Genomic DNA, 23,056 nt, shown 5'->3' with positions numbered 1-23,056 from the left:
TTTCCACTGTTTGCCTTGTTGACTCACTCACTCAGAATACTTGTTGATGAGATTTATGTCAACCTCTGATTCTCACCCAGAACACTTGGAAGAGTATTCACTGGAAGATGAAAGAGAGGGTTGTTTAGTGCTCTCTTCAGCCCGTATTGGCAAGCTGCAGGTGTGGAAGTAGCTGGGATATTTATATGAATCCATGCCTTGCCACCAGTAACTTTCAACCTCAGGGAATAGCTCACCACATCACTTATGTTTTGTGTGCGTATATATGTGCGTGTGAAAGATCAGGGGGATAATCAATTTGTCATCTTCTGCAATGTAAAGATAAACAGTGAGATTAAAAGAGTTACTCTGATTAATGGCTGTATAAGGTCTTGTGTATATCCATAGTAAAAAGGGAATTGCTGCTGTTATTTTAGCAAGAGGCATCCATGCCATTTTCTCCTCCTGACAGCTTATTATCCTTGTGTGTCAGAGTTCAGAAGGGAGAGGAGGATAAATCACCTATTTGATCTTCCTTTGGAAAATGCTTTCCCACACACTTCCTAAGAAAGATGCCCTAGTACCTAGCAATAATAAAAACAGTAAGTTGCAAATGCACTTTAGCTGGAAATGTTTGTACTTTGTTGTTCCTGGAACATGGTAATAATGTAGCATTCAACTCATATTGTTACGAATAAGAGTCAAGGGTGAAGACCTTAAAAGATGCTCCAAGGTACTTTTTCTCCCTCGTTAAGTTGTTTTCAAAATGCCAGTCAATTTTGTGCAGTCTGCTCTGTGCCAAAGGAAACAAATTTGCTCTTGAGAAGCATTATTTTCAACTGGAGGGATAACTTATCTCAAACAGGTTTCGTTTAGCTCTATCTAGAGTGGTGCAAATTTCACCAAAGACAGGGAAATTGTCCCAGCCTTTCTTTCAGGTTCACGGCAGCATTTTAACAAGAAGACCCAACGCGTCTCATGCAATGTTGGTATTGCCACAGTGAGAAAGGGCTTCAGTGTCCCGTTTCAAACCTGCATTAATTTACCCAAAAAGAACCTCCCACTGGACAGTTAAAGGAGGGTCTAGATGATGATAAAAATGCAGGCTCTCCTAGGGAACTGCTGCTTGTAAAGGTATTTGCTGATGGATAGGAAATGGATGAGAAACAGCAGGAGTTTTAGGAAAGTGTTTATTGAGAAACTTCATATTGCACGTTTCTCAAAATGCTGGAGGCAACTTTCTTCTATTGTTACAAAATTCGTGAAGGTTAGTGTATGCTAATTTTTTCTATGCCTCATAACGCTGTTAATCATAGATGTCCTGAGCCAACAGCTACTGTGTTAGGTATGCACATACACCCAAAAAAGTATGCTGCTTATAAAGGTAAAATGACTATGACTAGGTATATGTATCTATTTGTATATGTATTTAAGCCAGATTCTAGCCTCCTGTTTAACGCTTCAGAACAGGGATCGCAACCCCTCAAGGATGCTCTGCTGCTTCATGGCATCATAAACAAAATGGCTCTGGAGTTCAGCATAGCTCTGACATTTTGGTTTTAATGCCAATAAACAAGAAACCCCCCGTGGCATGCTGACTGACTTGTTTTCCTCAGCAAAGCTGTAAAGACCTGTAGTGTACTTACAGAGTTACTGTGTTACTTTCTCCACCTTACTAATTAAAATACAGATTTTTGGCTATAATAAATGTTTTGGGGGTTACCACCATACACAACATTATATGCTTTTGCTTTACATCTTAATCATGCTTTTTCTTTAGCTGAAGGCTATGGAGCTTCAGTTACTGGAGATAGCAGCTAACACAAAATGTACTGACTGAAAGCTGAAAGGGTTAGGGATTTTTTGTGTATTTTCTTCTTTTTGTTTTTTGATTTGTATGAAACTGAGCTTTGGGTGCATAACAGGATTTTTGCAGGTCTGACTGAGAAGGCTGTTGGTGTGCAGTTCTGCCAGGTAAATCTGTTGAATTATCTACTCAGGAAAACAAGCTGGTAAAAATGAAAAAGCTGGGGTTTCATGGCCTATTTCTGCTGTAAATACATCTTCATTAAGTGTACAGTCATCCATCGTCTCTGGCTTAGAGTGATACCCTGGGCATTGCTAACAAGTAGGGTCATTTCAGGAGTTTTCTGGTGTCTTGGAAAGGGAGAAGATGACATGAAATGGAGTTTCATTTTCTTAGTCTTAATACCTGATGTGTTGGACTATCCCAGCATTACAGACTGCCTTCCCCTCCTTGTGAAAGCAGTGAAATGGCTTGAGGTCATTTTGGGTCTATATGGCAGGGAAGAATGAGCAAACTGGACTGTGTTGGTCAGTGGCAGTAGCTTTTTTTGAAGTAGGGTTGTGCTTGCAAAAGTGATTCTTTTTGTCGTAGGCTAAGCAAACTTGTGACCATGGAGTCCTGAAGAATCAATGCCTTGAAATTTGCCCAACACCAGCCGGTCCTCTACAGGAGAAAATGCTTTTTTCTCAATTATTTGTTGCATAGTAAGTATACCAGGAGAACTCAGGATTCTGACTGAGACAGCAGCTAGTTAAATTTAGGGGAAAACAGCAAAAAACCCACAGAAGTAATGAGAGAGCAGCTTAGAAACACAGAAACCTGCTGTCATGGCCTAGCCTAAAGGCAGATCTGTAGGCTCCTCAGAGCTCCCCTGGAAAACAAATCTAAGACAGGCAGGGCTGTTCTAAAAATAATGTGGAGTTTTATTTACACAACGTATACAACAGGTATTCGCAGAGGCACTGAATTTCTCTTTGGAATGCCTGAGATTTGACTGTAACCCTTAATCTGAGTCTCCCAGTGTGCACTGCACACACAAAATGAATGTACCTTCATCTCTCCAGCATAGGCTTGGCTTAGTTTGTGTCATAAACCGATCAAGCTTGTTGAAGTTATGGGCTTAGTCCTACACTCAAACGACAACTGAGTTCAATGGGAATTTTACTATAGGAAGGATCACATAAAAAGTTTTGGTATTGGCCCAGACTCAATCTGGAGAAATGCACATCCCTCTTACCACTGAAAGCTTAAAATCCTTGAATCTGGAATTATACAAAGATCTGATGGGTCTTCTTTCATGTCCTGAAGAAGAAGGGTAATGCCTCAGTGTGCTGGTGACTTGAAGTTCATTTCATCTCAAGAACCTGCAGTTCTGGCAATATCTATGTTGTGACTGCAGTGTGGCACGAGAGTGGGGATGTGTGTGAGCGGAGGCAATTTGGGACATGTAAAAGAAACCTGTCTTACACATGTAATGATTTGACTTATTCCTGCACAGCGGGTGTGGGATTTCACGTAGCATGTGCTCCAAAACTATTTGCATAGAAACCAATACGAATGAATGGAGTCTACCAACTTCTACTTTGGACAAAAGTGTTCACTAATTTCCAATACACACGAAACAGGTAAGCTTACCCTCTTGTTTTTAATTACTGCTACACCACTGATCTTCATTGCTGGCTTAAGATTTTCTTGTCAGTGCCAGGATACATTATTTCCATCCATCCCTACTTGATTCTCAGACGTTTTAAGGAATGAACATGCATATTGTTTGTTTCCAAAAAGCAACATAGATCTATCTTCTGGGGGTATTAGTCTACACACTACAAGGGAAAGCAATGCTTCTTTGAATACATCTCACATGTCAGACCACGCTGCAGGTCCTTCCACACATCCCGAGCTCTAAGTGATAGCTGGATATTTATGAGAGATTTGCATGTAATAAACATTGCCCAGCTTGTGCATCCTTCCAGTACAGCTGAAGTATTACAGAAGCCAAAATGTTTTCTCTTTTATTTTTTGCTGACTTTTTTTTTTTTGGCCAGACATTCCTGATTTTATGATTTTATGTGTGTGGAGATGAAAGTACCAGGTTTAAGCAATGCATTTTTGCTGATAATATCACAAGTACCTTAGATTTGCTCTTGTGGATGTTGTTTTAAAATTCATTTAAAAGGTAAATACCATATTATCTGATAGACAAGTCAAATGTTTTTGCATCCTGGGGTAAAATGTCAGAGATTATAGAAAATGCCAACCTGTGAATATAAAATTCTACTGATGAGGACAACATTAAATATCCAGGATTTTCTTTCAATGTTTTGCCGACATATGGTGCTTCTAACCCAGTGACATATTAATTGACTAGATTTAAAAGAGATGGACAGTGCTTAGCAAGGAAGGACAGGATAAGCATTATAAGACAGCTGGTTCTGCCTCTGCTGGGTTATGGAGACAGTATACATTGGACAACTAACGAGTCTCTGTTGCATAAGATAGAAACTCCTTATAATAGAATTGCATGCTTTGTCTCTAAATGGGGTTATTATACAGACCATTGCACAATGTGTGAAGAGCTTGGTTGGCCCTTATTGAGGGTTAGGAGAGAAATAAATTGGAAAACAATTGCACGTAAGACCTTCAATCCATCAACTGCTCCACATTTATCCAAATTACCATTGCACTCTTCCAAAATACAAATCTGCTCTACATTCAGGGGTAGAATGTTAATACTGACCAGATAGATTTTGACAAGGCAGATTTTTCTTATGGTGTCGCTTTTAACTTGCGGCAAAAACTTGTACCTACAGGAATAAAAGGTAGTAGCAGAAGCCACTTAAAGTGACATAACAACTCTCCACTGAGAATGAATTCTTAGTTTAATTTATGTTACAATGCAAACTCCAGCCTGAGTCTCAGGAGGCCTCTTGATTACTGTAGAGATGAACTGTGAATAAATCACTGCATTTATAAGGGGCTAATCCCCAGTAATATTCAAAATTTAAGGGCAATGTTTATAAGGTTATTCGTGCTTTGAAGTGCATTTTTGGGTCCCCAACTTGTGACCCTTCAGATTTTCAGAAGGTGCTGAGGTCTGAAAACTGTAGACTCTTTATGCTAGTACAGATTAGACAATCTGAGCAGTTTATATGTTCAAAATAACAAATCATTTTTGAAAATACTGACTCAAGCACTGAGTAAAGTCAAATACAGCTTTTCTACGTGACGTTAAGGCTCTTTTCTCACACCAACAGGGGAATCCTATGGTAAGAGTTGCAGACAGAGCTCCCAAGAAAGTCAGTAGAAAGGGGTTTTGTCAAAGCCATTGTAAATAACCACATATCCTACCTCTTACTTGTCATTTTTGTCCTCTTCAGTTAAGAAATCTTAGATCTTTTGCCTGCTAGTCCAACTTCTAGTCAAATACCCCATCCTTTTCACTTCCAGCTCTCTGGGTACCACCAGGATCTTATTAAATAATGTTAAATAATAACAGTCTTAGTCTGGCAGGGTAGATGATAAAAATATTGAAAAGTGCAAAGCTGTGAAGGTGGCTTTGCTCAGTGCTTTATTCCTCAGATTAAAAAAAGGACATCCTCAAAACACAGTTGAAAGCAGTCTTTCAATACTGAAATCCGCAAGTTGGTCCATAGTGTGTTTTCCATTCGGGAATCGTTATACCCAATTCCCACAAGTATTGTGCTCTGACATGAAGGAAGAGCAGACACATGACAAAGAGAAATTATTTACTGGTAGTGGTGCTAGTCATAGTTGTTATTATTTGTCCTTCCCTCCCCTTTTCCAGGCCCCCTTCAGTTAAGGTGAAGGGTTTATATTTATATGTTTGTATGCGTATATATACATATATACACACATGTATGTATGTATTTAGGTGTGTATGTTTGTGTGCTTTGCTGTATTCTGTTTGGAAGAAGGAGTGATTCTTTTGTACAGTCCTTGCTGAGATTTCTGCAATCTGGTCACTTCCTATTGAATGGAGCTATGATCCTTGATGTAAAGCAATGTGGCTCATAAGAAGAAAGATTACAATAAACATGGTTACTAGTGATTAATTTCCCACCTTGGCTACTTTTATGTTCTCTGTGGTAAAGCGTGCTCACTGATGGCAGAGTTTAAGAGGATTTCATTCGTTGTTCAAGCTAGCTGGATGTTTCTCTTAATGAGCTCTCCCGCTGCTATCACAACAACTTTAAATACCTTATGGCTAGCGAGGAAAGCCTGACACACAGGCAGATTTGTTTCTGCAAATATCTTCCTGGTTTAGTTGCGTTTTTCAGTGCGGTTGATTTCATCACAGGTTGTGCTGCTGCTACAGTAGTTTCAAGTACGAGCATTTATGTGTGCTTTTCCTTCCTTCTTTTCTTTAGGAAAAGGAGAAGCTATATGTGGAATTGAAGCATGTCTTGGCCCGACAGCCTGGGCCTGAAGCAGCAGAGCAGTTGCAGCTCTACCGGCACACCCTCCGAGAGAAGACAAAACAACTGAAAGTAAGAGATGTCCTAGGTCTCTGGCCAACAGAGTCAGGGCTGTAGAGTTGTATCCTTGGTGATCTTGGAGAGCCAGGCTTTAAGAAGACCTTCAAAGTGCATGCCTTAGCATGTTAGATCAGGAAAATAAGGTTAATACTACATCCTCCCCTAGGGAGAACCAATAGTGGTAAAATAGCTTTTTGTCACATAATGTTTGTTTGTTTCATTAAAAAAGAGAAAAAAATCTTATTAGAATATTAATATGCAGCGTATTGCTGTGAATGCTCTATGTGCATGCATATTCTGGGACACAATCCGTTTTTGGTTGAGCTTCTTCTCCTTCCCTTTTCTTAAATTATTAAGATCTTGTAATAAGCAAATCAAAACCATTTCATTTTCTTTTAACAAGCTAGTGGAAATATATTGAGAAAACTAACCTTAAATTCTTGTTATTTCTCCTGCAACATATACACATGTGTTAGACTTGCAGCCTTTTACAGGGATAACAGGAGTAACCTGTCCTACCCCCTTGTCATCACAGGAAGGATTTCCTGGTTCTGAAGGAACCTTATGGAAAACTTTGAAAGCATGATATTAAAAAGTGATTCTATGATAGAATGAGTTTATCTTTTCTTGTTCTTGTCTGCATGAAAGATCACTCTCCTGAGGAGTTCATCTGCTTTTACAGCTCCTTTCTCTGTTGAAGTCATCATCTCCTGTTCACTGCATCATAATCATGTCTGTACTAACCATGAGGAAAAAAATGCAGGAGCAGATGGGCCCTTAGGAAACAAAAGAGCCTGTTATGCAAATCTTCTTAGCTTTCCATGGAAGAGAAAAGCAATGTAGAAAATGTAAAATAGAAGCCAAAATTTAGCTAAATTGAATGTGATTTGAAGTTTTCCATATGGTTCCCATTTGTCCTTAATGCAGTAAATTGCTACTGTGTATTTCAGGCACAGTATGCTGTAGCGTACTGGTGTGCCTGTCATTCTATGGTGCCAGGTCAAGTTTTTTTCCTTCTTAAAGCAGGAGAGGACGCTATGCTTGCTCCTGCTGTCTTAAAAGTTTATTGATTTACATGGAAGCAGCATTGTATTCCTATTTGCATGCCTGAAACTACTTCGCTTATGTGACTTTAATTACTTCAGATAATAAAGTGGATTCCAGTGAATAAAACCCATTAGTAGAGTTCCAGTTTGCTTTCCTACATGCAGGTCTCACAACGTCTGCATGGAACAAGTATGTAAGATGATTTAGAAAGGTGGTGCAAGAGCTGTACATTAACATAGTCAAACATGATGGCTTTTCATATGCTTTTTAAATCGACTGTCAGTTAGAAACATTAATAATGATCAGAAAGGCAGATGGTGGAAAGATTTCTCAGTAATAGTTGCTCTATTCTTTGAAAGTCTAGACACTGGTAGCCTCTTCCCTGGTTGGTTTAAAAAAAAAAAAAAATAGAAAGCACAACTCTAATTCCATTGCAAGCATTTAAGGCATTTTGAAATGTCCAGTTCACATTATACATCACAACTTTCAAATCTGTCTTGTTATACTGGAGCACTTTCATTTTAAATACCATAGTTTTCTTCAAACTGTGCAAATCTGCCATTACTTTGCTTTTGCTGTTGTACATTATTTATATCAGAAATGCGAAATCAAGATGTTGGAATGCTAGGAAAACATTACTTGTTAAAAATGAACGCTCATACCTTTTTAAAGTTCCTGCCTTATTATTTTTTAAGCCTTTCATTTTGTGTTTTCATCTAGATTTGTGTCCTAGAATGTTAAGAACTAATATATGTATTAATAATACCGTTCCAGTGATGCTTAGGGTATATTTTGCATGTTTTATTGTAGATAGATAGCATAGACTTAATTTTGTAAACTGTCCTTAGAGGGGCAGAGATGGTCAAATGAAACATCATGATGAGATGATGATGAGGAGATATGGTAGGAAATGATGACGCCTTATATGGTCGAATGAGAAAGGAAGAAGTGCTTGTAAAACTTACTTGTATGTGAAACTAACATCTTCTGTTTCTGCTTTTTGCCTTTCATTTGTTAGGTTTTGTCTTCAGAACTGAATATGTATGAATCACAGAGCCAAGAATACAAATATCAAATTGAAAGACTTGCCAACGAGCTTTTGAACATGAAAAAGAAATATCTGGCTCAGAAACGCAAGGAACAACAGGCCATGTATGGGGCAATGATAATTTTGTCTATCCATCTCTCTGCATAAGCCTGATTTTTTTTTAGATTCTCTGTTACCCTTTTGGTCAGAATGTGGCCAAATTTGACTGAGGTGATAAAGTTTTATTGTCTAATTTTCCTGAATGTTTCTCTTCATATTACTTCAGTCTTATTTAGATGTCCTGATCCGTGGTCAGGACAAAAACATCCAGTAGCAATGTTGCTGTGTCTGACATGTTGTACAGTCCAGTTAAATTATTCATGCCAATGAGGTGGTGCCCAGAGGACACAGAATAGTGTCTGGTCTCTCACATCTAATGAGAGATCCTCAAACACTATAAGGACCTCAGTGCATTATACAAGTTGGTATTAATATGAAATACCTTATTAAAATGAAGCACCTTATATGGGGGGACAACCTTTTGTCAGATGGCAACTGCCTAAACCTGATATAAAAATAATGTCATTGTTGGGACTGATGATATCCCCTTCTGAGGCTGGGTATCATTACCAGTGGTTGCAGAGGAGAAAGGCATTTCCCGTCCACTTCTTGTTCTCTTTCTATACTCAGATGGAGGAAAGTGAGCAGTGCCCATAGACTGGCTTTGTTGGGCTTCCTACCTGTTCAAGGGGAGGGTGTAATAACTTTCCTGTAGGAATTTCTTGTCTCTACTCAACCGGTGGCAGTTTGATGGCACCTCCCTGTCACTCAGTCCACAACTGAGCATTCAGCTGCTTCTCTCAATTAAAAGAAAATGAATAGAATCTTAGTTGCTCAACTTGTGATCCATTAAGGTGACCTAATTTGAACAGGCTGAGAGATGAGACTATTCTGATAATAAATCTCCAGGCTGGGCCATGAAAATTACTAGTCACTTCTGAAAATTTGACTTTTCCTTCTAAAGAGAAGTTTGTCAGATTTCTGCAGTCAGATGATATTCTTATCATTTTCTTCTGTGTATGCCTTTTGTCTTTCCACTCCTTCTCTTCCTCAGCCAATCCTGTTCTCACACTCACCAAGAACCACAGCTCTGTGTGTTGCTGAATGTAATTCAAAACTGCCTGTATCAATTTCTTTCTTAATCATATTTTAGCCAGGAGTTTTGATGACTGAATTAGCAAAACAGTCAGTGATAAACAGTGACCTTTGTCCATCTGCAAATTGCATAAGATTACCCTAATATTTGGAATTAGCAACAGCTGTGCAGTGCTAATGGCCTTCCTGGAGCTCTAGGATCAATACATGAGGCTACCATCATGTCTGGTAATCCATTTCCAGCAGCTAAGTATCCTCTTCACAGTAGTTTCAGTGTTTGCCTTTGGATCCTGGCTCCATGTTTCCTTCTGCTCATCCAATGAGAAGAAATTGTTATAAATTGTTATATCTTGCCTAAGTTAATTCCTATCATAACTATTGAATAAAACATCTTGTTGGGGACATAGAAGCTTTAAAAAACCCCCAAAATATTGTGTGAGATAATAGTGATTGAACTTGGGTCTGCTAACTATCCACAGTGAGTGGAATTTCCTGGTGTAGGTCAATTAGTGCCAGACTCATCACACTTTATAGGTTCAGGATAGGTATCTGCCTTTAATCCGGTTTGACAGGGTGTTGTTCTGCTTGTAGGCAGGCATGGTTGCAGTCCTATGAACGTGATATCTTTGTGACACCTGTGTTTTGGAAATATATCCACATACTGTTGGTGATGCTTCTTCAGGACCATAGCATCTCCTTCCTCCTACCGCTGGCCCAGAAGCTAGCAATGCTGCATCCTTAGCCCTGGCTCACACGTCTGCTCTCTGTGTTGCTGCCAAGAGCCAGCCAGGTGCTGGGCTTGTGCTCTGGTCTGTCCCTCACTGTGGGGTTCCCCAGAGAGACCTGTTAGGCCACATCCTGCTTTAAAGGATGTGTATCTCCCAAGGCATAACCCGGCACATCAGTCCCAGATAACTGCAGCTTCTGTAGTCTCCAGACTCCTGTTTGTGTTGCCCAACAGCAGTGCAAAGGAAACAGCCTTGTTACGCAGCTGTCCTCCTCCAAACTGCTTTCTATGCATGGCATTTCCTTTGCTTTCTGCAACAGAGAGAGCCAGTTCTGTAGGCAGACCCTTCCCCAAGCAGTCTTTCGCCCCCTGAAGTGCTGCCATTCTGCATCGTTCCCAGCCTCAGGCTGTGTTGTAAAGGCATAGCCTGGCATGTAGACACTAGCCAGGGAGCCAGGGGCATTTGATTCTTATAATCTCAGGTTGTTCTAAATACCAAATGACAGGTAACCATTAACTTGATCTCTCTCATGCTGGCTAATGTTAACACCATGTCTGAAATAAATGTGGCTGGTTTTGTTGATAAAAAGAGGATCCTGTAAGGACAACAGCATTAGCAGCATTATTGACTGCACTGGTATGAAGGAGAATTTATACTCTCAGATAACCCTACACAAAGGTATCATCTAAAGCTTTTATTGATTCACACAAGACAGTTCTGGTTTGTGATTTAAAGTCTTGATACTGAACTAATGCAGCTTTCCGTGGGATGCTGAAGGAATATAATAAGTGACAACAGGAATTTAGCTTTGTTTTAGGTTCAAGCTGAAAATCTAACGTTTGAAATTTTGGTTGTGAATTTGGAATCCTCTTTTTCTTCTCTCTGATTCTGGATGTTGACTTTCCCAGGTGCTTTGGCACTCTTTTCCTCACTATCCCCATTCTTTCATCTGCTGCTTCTTGCTCCCTTTCTGCTTCATTATTTTTCCTGGTTGCCTCTAGCATCTGGGTTTCAGTTTGATCCTAGTAAGGACTGGTAAGAAAATATGAAGCTAGCTTAAATCTGCACCAGAGACCTGATACTGCAGCCCAACCCATGCAAATAACTGTACTGAGTAATATCAGTAGTAACTGAGAGGTTTTGCACCTGGCTGCTTGCACATTAATTCTGCATAATGTGTCACAGCTCTGGTGCACACAATTTTCCTTACCCGTGAGCACCTGTGTGGGCTGTCTCCATGGGAGCTTGGTGCCAGAATGGGCATGAACTCTGGACCCCTTTCTCTCCCCGAAGCTGGAAGTCCAGTGGTGGGATGGGATGAGGCATCTAAATCTTAGTGCTGACAGCTGGCACTTCCATTGGTTCCACACAGGTGTTGTTTAAAACATTTACAAATGATTTTTGTGTTTAAGTTCATCTGAGCCATCTTGCATAGCTAGTCATCATACAAGGTTTCTCTGAGCTTCCTTCTCAGGGACAAAGTGGAAAACACTAGTTCTAGGAAGTCTTTTCTGGTCCCCTATGGGGGTCTGAGGACGCTAATCAGTCAAGACTAGATTTTGCAAAAGCCTTGTTGCACTCATGTTTGTATCTCAGTCGCAGTGCCTGTAAAATAAAAGTAATGGTACTGACCTCCTTTGTAAAGCCTTGAGACCACTACTGTTACGATAAACTGGTACTTCCTAAAGCCCCACTTGGTTAATTATAAATATCTCAAGACCTGTCTCTGAAACCTCCGGGTAAATCACAGCACGTTTGAAATACTGTCCTTTATGTTTGTTCTGCTGTACTTACCTCACCAACCTCATTAGAGCAGAAACGGCTACATTCTGTTCTCTTAAGGCCACCAAATTCAAGCTCTCCTGGGTCCTCAGACAGAGCAAGTTCCTGGGGCTATCAGGGCACACACAGCACCGTGTTAGTTTTCTGCAAATGTAGCAGGCAGGATAATTATCACTAGAACTTTGTTAAAATGTTAAGACTGATAACAGTATTTATTCATTAGCATTCAACAGAGGAAAAATATCTCCCCATTGCGCCTTTGATGAATGTAGCTGTTTGTTTGAAAACAAATGTATACTTGCCAGAATGGGATGATGATTAGAAATCTGAAGTCAGGGAGCTCAGGCACAAACTTGTTCTAATGAGTGCTCTGACCATTTTGGAGAGTAGCATTAAAAGAGCTCATTTGTTTCTAATTTTTAATAATTCCAAAAAACATCAGTAGTCTTGTAATGAGATCCAAACAGACACCTAGTCTTGGTGGTTTAGCCTAACAGGCTTTAATCAACAATTTTTTAATGATCTCTTGGTACATGGTTGCATCAAAGAAACTTTAGAGGACACGGATTTCCTGAGTTTCTAAACATCACGGGGTAGTTGGAATTAAAAATAATTTTTTCCTTTTCTTTGTTTCTATTTCAAGGGAGAAGGAACGATCCTTAACTGACACGGAGTCCGAGTTTCCACGGCACAGATCTGATGTTCCTCGCTTCACTGGAGGGGGCTTTGCTCTCAGCAGACCCTTCCCCAATGTTACAGCTTAGGAATGGACTCATCTCGTTACATTCCCGCTCCCGGTTTCTTGCTAAACTCTATTTGTATTGTGATGTTTGAGAAATTATAATTTAAAAAGTAATCCAGAATCATCTTTCCCTATGAAATCACTGTATTGCCTTCAGGAAAGGGCATTTGATAGTAGAATTAATGTAGTTTTGGTATACCAACTGTGGACCAAATTCTGCCCTTATGATGCCAGCAGAAGCCTACAATAGTGGAGCTGAACCATGGAACCCGTGCTGATATTTCTTCTTCAATACTGTATCACTTTATGTAGCATTGTAACACCACAAAATGCCTTAATATGTAGTTATTTCCCCTTTATCTACCTCTGTTGCAAGCACTTGCTCCGTTTATCCTCTGAGTCAAAGCATCTAAAAGGAATGAGAAAACAGAAAAGAGGAAAAATTAATAACCAGATGTTCCCAAGCCCTACTGCGCAAATCCAAAATTCACAACTTTTTACTTAGATCTACACATGTAACAGACCTTTGTGCAGGTAGCATATAATTTGGTTTATTCAGTATTTGCTACAGTTTTTAGTAAGATCAAGGAAGTCTGTGGCCACAATGTACAATATTAAGAATGCGATTCTGTTTAGTCTGATAAACACAAAATGACATAATTATGTCTGTTCAAACAGGGGAGACTATACACTCTGTCTAGAACATCCTGTTCTCCCATATGAATCCTTCCTCCTGATTGAAACCTGGACTCAAAACATGGCAAACTTTACTCCTTATTTTCTAGGCACTTGGGCATTTTTGTAACTTTAGAAATTGTTTTTGTAATACAGCAGGAGCCCTCCAACCTTTTCAGCCAAAAGAGATTTAATTACCATTCATTAACAAGTGAAATAACAAAGTCACTGCATGAGGTGCTGAAGTATAGAAAACTTTCTAGCTGTAAAATAAAGTGTTTTGAAACTGATTTGTACATGGAAGCTCTTTCCCAGCCTGGGGGATAAAAATACTTGTCCAAAGAGATAAGCTGATAAATATTTCACATGCACAAAAAACCCTTTGCAAAGATTTTGATCTTTCCTTTGGTGGAATACATAATTAAATATTAAAGCTACTGTGGGAAACTTTTAATGGAAGTGTTTAATTCAGAGGAATCAAGTTAAATACGACAGGGATCTACTTTGCTTTTACATCAGGGACTGGAACACTTAGTCATCAGATTTATTGTGTTTTCCTTTTGTTCCCCAAATGCTATTATTGCTCTTTCACTGTCAAATGTATTATGCTAAAGTTATCATTTTAGGGCAGTCATGCTGTCTGAATCGTGTCTTTTGTGAGAATGACATGTCCTTATAGTTACAATAATTCACTCTCCGTAAAACCAGAATAACTGACCTGGACACTTAAGTTTGAGGGGTTCCTAAGTAAATTTTAGCTGACACTTTTAAAAGAAGATCCTTGTTAAGGTTCTGAGTATCCAGTATGGAGCTGGACTCTGCCATGCTTACTGATCCTGGAAAGTAATTTGTGTTGAAATAAATTGGCAAAGGCACGTTTATTAATGCATGTGAATAGGAGAGGCACAGTTAGACTCACAGAATGCTATCACACTGTAGAGAAACAACTTATTTATTACACTCTGAACTGTACAGCGTATTCCCTGACTTAATCCAGAGATAATTCAAGGCTATGTACATCTTTCCATCTCCTTGATATCAGGGTTTAGAAGACAAGATTGCAGCCTAGGGAGCGAAGCCAAGCAAATGGGATCTATTCCCTATTTCCTTATATTTTTATGAAAGCACTAATAAAACAAATTCTTCCCTATTTTTAGGTATTTAATAGTAGCTTCCATTGCACAGATTGGACTATTTTTAGAGTAAGACACTCCTACCCTAAATAATTCTTGGCCTGAGTTTTCCAGTTTTTAAAATGGGTGTGATAATGTTCGACGAAGGACTTGAAAAGACCAATTTACCTATGTCTAAAAAGTGCTTAGTCTTCTTAGATTAAAAAAAAAATATATAGAGGAATTCAGAGAATTGTGATTCTTTCATACAAAGTGTTCTTCCAGTCTGAAGGCCTGGGAAGTGAGTGCAGTAAACTTTGCCCCCCAAGTACCGGAGCGGATAGCGTGTTCATGCCCACCTTCAGGCTTCCAGATTAGAATGTGTCGGCTGCTCTCTCTACTTTTATTGCATTCGTTACTTACTTACAAAGAAACTAAATTCACATCTTAAGCAGAAAATAAAAAAATCAAACAAGAAAATACAGTCATCAAATTATTGCCAGTAACTTTTAGCATAATCAGGAACTGAATAACTGCAGCCAGCTTAATTTACAGTGGCCAGCGAGTCAAAACCTCGAGTTCATGTAGTAGAATGGATTAAAGCACACCGAATCCCTTCCCCCTTCCAGTCTATAAAAGTCAAGGGACTTGAAAAATCACTGAAGATGTCTGTGAACCCAGCTGATGCTGAGGTGCTTTTAGTGTTCAAGGATTTGGCTTGCGCAGCAGGGAAAGGCAGAGCGTTAATGAGAGGATCATTTGTTCAGTCACTGCTGCATTGTGAGCAGCAGTTCTGAAGTGCTTCTCAAAGTTTTGTTGCAGAATAATGTTAATTGAATTCCAGTTTGTGCAAGAAGTAAGCCTAGAAGTAGCAAGCATATCTTTAACTTCTTGTTCCTGTAAGACATGGGAAAAGATGGAGACAAAGGGCAGTGACCCGTGACACTTAGGTTAGAAGGGGTCTTTCTTCACTTTAATGGGTTTGGATTGGAGCTGTGGGAGCTTGCGTAGTAAAGCTCTCCTGGATTCTCTTTCAGCGAGCAGGGTATATAATATTGTTTCTTTTCAGAGTTCTTAAAATATGTAGGCAGTGCTTTAAGTTGTAAGTTATATCCCATGTAACTTAAGCTCTGATCTTGTCTGGTAGGTCTGTATTCATCATATGCGTGAGTTTTAAGCGCAGACCATGACCTTTCTGTGATCGCCCATTAGCTACCAAAGCACAAGAATCCAGTCCTTAATTTACACCCTGCTTTATGAATTCAGAGCAATAGTAGCACATACAGCACAACTGATAACATGGTGTGCAGGTGTAAATCTGGGAACCCTTTAAATCAACAGCAGTAAAAAACAGGACACAAACTCAGGCCTTGTAATGTTAAGAGCTACAGACACACCAGGGCAGAATTTGGAGGCTGAAGGAAAGTGTGAGTGCCTGGTACCCACAAATGGAAGAGTTTACAAGAAATTTCACAAGGGTGAAGGGAGCAGCAGGTGTCAGGGCCCTGAGGGCACAAACAGGCCTTAATGGTCCTGATTGGCCTCACCTGGGGCATCTCCAACCTATTTCAGCCCAGCCAGGGGCCACCACTCTCCTCTCAACAACCCAGTGGCAGTGCTGGTCTTCAACTCTGCTGCAGCCCTGCCTGGCCATGGGCCCTGCTGGACCCAACCCATCCTTGCAGAGGTGCCTGATGATCTGGACTCTTGGTTGAACTTGGCTGCCATCTCTGGTCTATCCTGTTTGCCTTGTCTGGGTGCCCTGCTGGCCCTGGGATTCCTGCCAGCTCCCTGGTCTGCAGGGAGCTGCTAGCTCTTGCTGTGCCCTGATGGCAGGGCAGAAAATAGCTTTACTGCCACCTGCTAAATAGCTTAGAAGAGTGAGCTGCAGTAATCCTCAGGAAAGGTGGCTGAAGGTGGTGAAAGCCCGGGCGAAGAAGATCCTTCTTGACTACCTCAGACAAGAAGCCCCTTCAGAGGTACTTGTCACTTTACAGCTGACCTGTGGCACTAACAACCTGGGGCTGACCCCTGGGGAGTGGATAGGCTGTACTGGCACTCACAGTTTTGGAGCTACTGAAGCCTTTTTTTCCTGCTGTCTGTTCATTGTTACTCTTCAGCTTGATTTCTGCTTGAATTGGAGCAGCTAAATAGGTTTATTGCACCCATATACTTTCTGTTAATCCCTCTGCTGACCTAAGTGGTTTTATACACCTCCTCACAGGCATGCAAAGTTGTTCAGACAACCCTGAATGAGTAAGGCTATAGGAGAGCCTCTCTGTGACTGAGATGGGCTCAAGGCTCCTGCTGTGCTGGGTGCCATGATCCTACTTTTCCCTCAGCTTGCTCCCTGGGTGCTGCCCTGCCCTCCCCTCCCCTTGCAGCCCACTGGTGGGCTTCTCTGAAGGGTATTAGCTGGGTGGCAAGCAAATGCAGACAGCATGTATGGGGGTGGGGGGCCATGGGGAAGTGTGTTGACTTTTAGGGTAAAGAGGGTGCTATTGGAGAAGGAGATCAAGTGCTAAACTCTGCAGAGCCCTCTGAAACGGAGGGAAGGAAAGCTTTGCTTCCCTGCTGCAGCCCTGGCTAGCAGGAGTGTTTCTGAGGCTGTGGCACCTTGTCTCAGGGCTGGGGTGTGCAGCATCAGCTGTCACCTTCCTCTGCAGGTTGGCTGCTGTCAGCACCTTACGACTTGGGCTTAAAACTCGAGTCTCAAGCTGTACTGGAGAGCTCTGAGCTGGGTGAGCACCCCGTGTCAAGTGAATGCAAGCCCCTCTGTGTGTCTGCTTTTGTGAACGGAGCTTGGTTTGGATCCTGTGTTGTCAGCACTAAAGCTTCAGTGACATTGGGCCGGTTACTCAAAGGTAGTTTTGCACTTGGATTTCACGAGGAATCGAGATTCCCAATGCCTGTGTGCATCTAAGAGCACAAGCTCTACTTGCTCCCATGGCTCCTAGTCTCTTTGCTTCTTGGCTGCGCTCACCCCATCCAATGCCTCTTACGAGAGGGTGCAGAGGACCCCAAATATGTATGTCATGGGCAAATGACATGCAAGCAATCTGAAGCACTTCTTTAACCAGGTGAATTTGTTGGGGCCTTTTAGCTTGGGATCCTTATGCTATAGGCTGAGTGCCTTCAAGGTGATGGGGAGGTACTCTGTCTCCCTGGGATGATAAAAGGCTGGGCAGACTGACCTAGTCACAGCTGCCCGCAGTGCTCTCCTGCTGAACAGGGAGTTTCCTGATGAAACACTGTGCTGGCTCTGAGGGCAGCCTTGTTCAGCTTGCTGCAAATCCAAGATCAGTGGGTTTTTTTGTTATTTTGCAGTGTTTTGTGACTTTTTTGGTTTTTTTTCTTTTTGTGAGAGATTGTCAGTCTACCTAACGTCCAGAGAGAAGAGAGGATACAAAAGTTGTTTTGAAGGATCTGATTTTTGCAGGCTGGACCTTGGAAGACCTGAGCTCTCCAAGACTGCCGGTAACCTCCACAGATGTGAAGTGGGTATAGCACTGCGCTCTCTGCCAGGCTTGACTGTTTGAACTACAAGTTCTTCACAGTAAGAACCATTTTCCAAGGCTCTTCCTAGGCAGAAGAAGGTGAAGCAGCAGTAATTTAAAGCCATTTTAATCTGAAGTGAGGATTTCTACGTGGGGTTTTAATGCGCTTCAAGCTAAATGTATATTTGCAACTTTTGTCAATCCCCCTTAATTTTCCAAGTGCCCTTGTAGAAACAGAGTGTGTTTGTGCAGTGGTGTAAAACTGATAGCTAATTCTTGTTGGGATCTGTAAGCTCTAGTATGATTAAAAACAAAAATAGTAAGGGAGCAGCATATTTGCAAATGGCACTGTCATGTAGGTGATTAACCATTTCTCCCTACAAACAAATAAAAAGAAACTGGTCAACACCTTCCCTTCCTATCTCCCCTGTGCAAGAGCACCCTCAAATTTTATCTTCAGTACTGAATATTTCTGGAGAAAAGCAGCTGTTATGTCCAAAAAGCTTTTCAGAACTGTTGTGCCCAGCTCCAGTGAAAAATGCTTTTTTTTCCTAGGACTGCTTTGGTGTTCATGTGATCACAAGCGATTGTGCCAGCAGTTACCTCACGGCAGCTGGGCTGCAGGGATCGGTCCCATGTGCGTTCCCAGCCTGCCCCAATTGCACAGTAAAACGTGTTCACTTAAACTCCCTTTGTCACTTCAGATGAGAAGCTGCCCCACAGCAGCAGTTTCAATGAGCCTGTTTTACTTTGCGATCAGGGCAGGCTAGGAGCAAACACACATTCAATTACTGCAAGTCCCCTGAAGGGTGGCAACCTGCAACTGTGGGAACATCTCAGAACTGCTTGTTTCTGCTCCGCAAAAGCTGCGCTGACCCTTTAGCTGCTGCCTTGCACGAAGGGTGTGCAGTGGCGCATGGCTGGATGCTGCTGCGAGCTTGGGGGGCTGGCCTGCAATAAATGTTCCCATTTGCAACTGAACTATCTCATCCTGCCTCATCCTCTGCGAATTCTGTGTTAACGTTTGGATGTATCCCCTCCTGGCAGGTTAGCAAAACTCATCAGCGAGGTTTTATCTTAACTGACTGTGCACAAGTCTCTCAAATTACCAAGTCCCTTGCTAATTCAGGTGCTGTAGAGGAAAAAGAAAGGCAAACCTCAGATATCTCAAACCACCTTTCTTTATTTGCCTTGTGTTCTTTTATGTGCCTAGTTGTGGGCTATTAGGTCCTGATGCTTGCACCGGTTCTGCATTTGGCTGACTTTCAATAATTTGTTCTTGCTAAAGAAAAATTCCTTAAAGGTATCTGTTTGGGTTTTTTGTTTGGGTTTTATTTTTTTGGAACAGATTCTGTTGTTGTTGCTGAAATGAGTGTTTTAATTTGTATGCAGTACTGCAGACAAGTTAGAGCTTCATGTATCAACTGGAAGAAGTGAGCAATTAAGTGACTTCTGTTACCCAAGTCAACAGATCTCTGCTTGAGTACATTAGCAGAGGATTTAGTGTATTTCCATTTACATCTCATCAGGTGTGACTCTTTTCTCTTAATACGATGTGTGCTCACTGGATCTTAGTCTGATTTTGCTCCAGCTTTTAGCATTTGTATCGCATGTGGATAGCACGTGTCCCATTCCCAGGCTGGTCACTGATGCATGGTTAGGTAATACAAGACAGGCAGCCTAGTGCTCTGGATGGATATTTCAGTAATGTCTTCAAAAGCATTTAAGATGCTTCTGCATCAAAAGGGTTGAGGCTCTGGTGACAGTGAGTTTCTTGTGACTCTAGCTGTGATGGGTCCTGCTGGTGATTAGGTGCTGAGGGAGGATGGACATGCATCTCTTCTATGGTCAAATGTGTCCTTAGGACCAATTCCCCTTCCTGTCCCCAACTCCTGCTCTGCTCCCTCAGGGCAGAGAGATCTTAGAAACTGACAGACTCTGCACCTGCTGATGAGGATGTGACTCTCAGGCCCACAGAGATATCACGTTTTGGGTGATGGACCTGAGTTTTGCCCATCTCGTATGGGGCTGGAGACTGTCTCCACAAAGCATTTTCTGGCCCCTGCATGCCTGGCTCTGGTAGAGCGTGTGAGGGCTGGATGGAGGTGCTAGATGAAGCTTGTCCTCCTTCCTCAGCTGTGTGGACGCAGAGCAGCCTCTCACCGGGGCAGAGCCGGCGAGGGGAGCCCACGTGGCCAGTGCTGTGCACTCTGCTTGTTCTCTGCAGGAGCAGATGCCTGCAGTTTCCAGAGCTGTCAATCATGCAGTGCTCACAAGCACTAAAATTCAAATTGGGCAATATCAAGGGGAATTACATGCCAGTATCGCTTGTCTGATCAGGAGCTTCACCTTGCGATCTCGAGGGATGTGTCTTGTAATTTACTGCAGGCCTGAGGGATAACTGATTTTTTTTTTTGTATCTGCTTTAGCGTGAACTGGCAGCAAACTAGCCAAGCTCTCTGCCGACTGGCTCATATCTCTTGCCTTTTTCCCTTTCTGGCAGCTAGTGGATTTCTGCTGGGCTTTGACCAAGTTTTGCAGCTGAGGCCTGGGTTTCTTCACGCTCTTTTATTTCATGTGCTGGCAGCTCTGGTTTCCCTGTAGGCATCCTGTGTCCCATGCCTATGTCTAGCTTGCCCTTAGTTGCCTCCAGCCCTGAAGCTGGAGCATCCCAATAGCCCAGGGTCTGCCTGTGGGCAAAGTGGTGGCACATGCTGCTGCTGCCAAGGAAACTGGGCTCTGCTGTTGTCCAGGCACATGAACCATCTGGATAAAAGCTGAATTGGATGTGAGAAGCCTGTGGCTGTGCTGCCACTGGTGCTCTGCAGGGGCAAGATGGGTTGAAGGGGTTTTTTGCTGATGATGGGGAGGGGAATCCAAGAGTTTTAGCACCAGATCCTGAGCGAAAACCCACCTGAGCACAGCACAGAAGAATATCGCGGTCTCTCTAGTGTTACAGTTCTGTCTCTTAGCATCAGGGAAAATCAATTTCTCCTGTCCTCTTGCGACACCATAACCTGCCTGATTTGCCCCATCATCTCCACTTGTAGCCCTGTTCACATGCTGATGAACCTCCCTCGTGTGGGCTAGCGGAGCTGCTGGCCAAGTAGCTGGTGTGTGCCACTTAGCAGTGTGCTGCCCTTCTCTTTTCTCCCTCACCAGCCCAGCTGAAGAGGTCAGATTTGTTGAGCAACCCATGGGTTTTGATTAAACATGCCATAAAGTAGAGCACTGGGACTGGCTTTCCATCGAGCTCCGGTAACACAGGCTAATTGACCTTAGGAAACTGCCTTTGGCAGCCTTTGTATGCTTTTTATGGGAAAGTCTTGCAATCCAATTACCTCTTGCAATGGGTCTTTTACGGGGCTATTAGTTTAACGTGGCTCAGTGAAATTTGGCCTGGGGGAATCTCAAATCCTAGGAAATTTAAAAGGGTTGGGGGGGAGGAAAAAAATGAAAACTTTTCATGGGTCTGTTTGACTCTTGAAAAAGCAAGAAGAATGGATTTGTTGAACAACATTCCTGATAGAAAAAGCACAGTCCAGGTAGCAATGTATTGTGGGCCAAATGTTGCTCAGAGCTGGTGAGCACTGGGAGCTGAGATCCTCGAGTGGATGAAAGCCCAAAATGTCCCCACTTGAGTGTGCAGTAACTTCATCCCCTTCTCCCTGAATGTGGACCAGGAGGAGTGTGTGTCACCACACATGGCTTCTAGGTCACAGCCTGCGTCTGGCCTTCTCTTGCCCTGGGCCTGTCCTGAGGCTGAAGGAGGGAATTCAGAATAAAGGTGTTAGACTGCTTGCCTGCTCCTCACCACCTGGCTTTGAACGATGGCTCTTGTCTAGGATCACAACCTCCCATCCTCACTGAGGTGTTCGTATGGCTACCATAAAGCACAGACTCCCTTGCGGTGCTGGTGTGTTTGGTCACAGCTTGGAGAGCCCAGGGAGTGCCTTGAGCTGGCATCTCTGCCGGGTCAGCATCGTGCACTTCCCTGGCCATGTCTGACCAGGGATGATGCATCTTCAAAAGCCCTGCTGGGCTTTATCGACCCCACCGGGTGTCCAGGGAGTGACACCCATCCTGCTGTCCTCTGGTTTGATGATGCTGTGGTAGAAAGTGGGTTTTACAGAGCCCATGTGGCTCTAGAGAGAATGATATCCATAAGAGTATTTTGCCTTTCTCCAGAATCTTCCAGATAAAGACCACAGGAACAGGGCCAGTGTTGACTGCGTAGGCTTCATAACGACCCTGCTTGGGAGAGAGATGCCTCTATTACATCTCGCAGACAGACAGCTGGAAGCACAAGGCAATTTCTGCTCAGTCAGGCCTGTGATAGAGTTACTCAGACCCGTGTTTAAGGTGCATGGGACTGTTATGATAGGGTCCAAGCATCTTGCAGTCTTTAATCTTCACCTGGCCCAGCAGTGATGGGGAAAGTCCTTCTGGCCCTGGTGCACAGATGGGAAAGTGGGGCCGAGCAGTGGAGGACAGCTGGGGATGCATTGCAGCAGAGACTCGGGCCAGGTTCCCTGCACTGAACGTCCTGGCCCCAGGCATTTTCCCTCTTTGATTTGCTCACAAAACACATCTACTTCCAATGCAGAGCCCTAGGCGATTCCTGGCTGGATCAGGATATTACAAGAAATGCTGCAAATCTACCAAGAAGTTTTTTGAGTCACTGCTTTCCCCACGGAGTCAGCACAGCAAAAGCAATGTTTAGGTGAGATGCTTCATCCTTTTTATGAATCTTTTCTTCTAATACCCTTGTCAAAATCTTGCAGGCAGCTGCAGCTCAAATCACCTTGCATTTTACTTGTGATTGCTTCTCCTGATATCGTGGTGAGTGTTCATATCAAGTTGGGTGCGTGATAGATGGTTAGATTTGTGCTGTACTTTGCAATCCAGGGGTATAAATGTTTTTAAGCTTGGCAAGTCACTTAAACACCAGCACTGTCTGCTGCTCTCTCATCAGCATTACAGGCAGAGAGAGATAAAATAGCAATGGT

General features: G+C 42.4%; 1 protein-coding gene across 1 annotated transcript in view; it reads left to right on the top strand.

The window, feature by feature from the left end:
* CFAP58 (cilia and flagella associated protein 58) overlaps nt 1-13,796 on the top strand; it is a 59,227-nt gene extending 45,431 nt beyond the window's left edge. The window contains exons 16-18 of the mRNA XM_068951157.1: nt 6,175-6,294; nt 8,348-8,481; nt 12,665-13,796. Coding sequence (XP_068807258.1) covers nt 6,175-6,294; nt 8,348-8,481; nt 12,665-12,785 — 375 coding nt within the window. The 3' untranslated portion in view covers nt 12,786-13,796. The remainder of the gene's footprint in view (nt 1-6,174; nt 6,295-8,347; nt 8,482-12,664) is intronic.
* The last annotated feature ends 9,260 nt before the right edge of the window (nt 13,797-23,056 follow it).

The sequence above is a fragment of the Struthio camelus genome, chromosome 7, assembly GCF_040807025.1.
Source record: "Struthio camelus isolate bStrCam1 chromosome 7, bStrCam1.hap1, whole genome shotgun sequence".
NCBI classification, from domain to species: Eukaryota; Metazoa; Chordata; class Aves; order Struthioniformes; family Struthionidae; genus Struthio; species Struthio camelus.
Note: the sequence above shows the minus strand (reverse complement) of the source record. Positions and strands in the feature narration are given on the sequence as shown.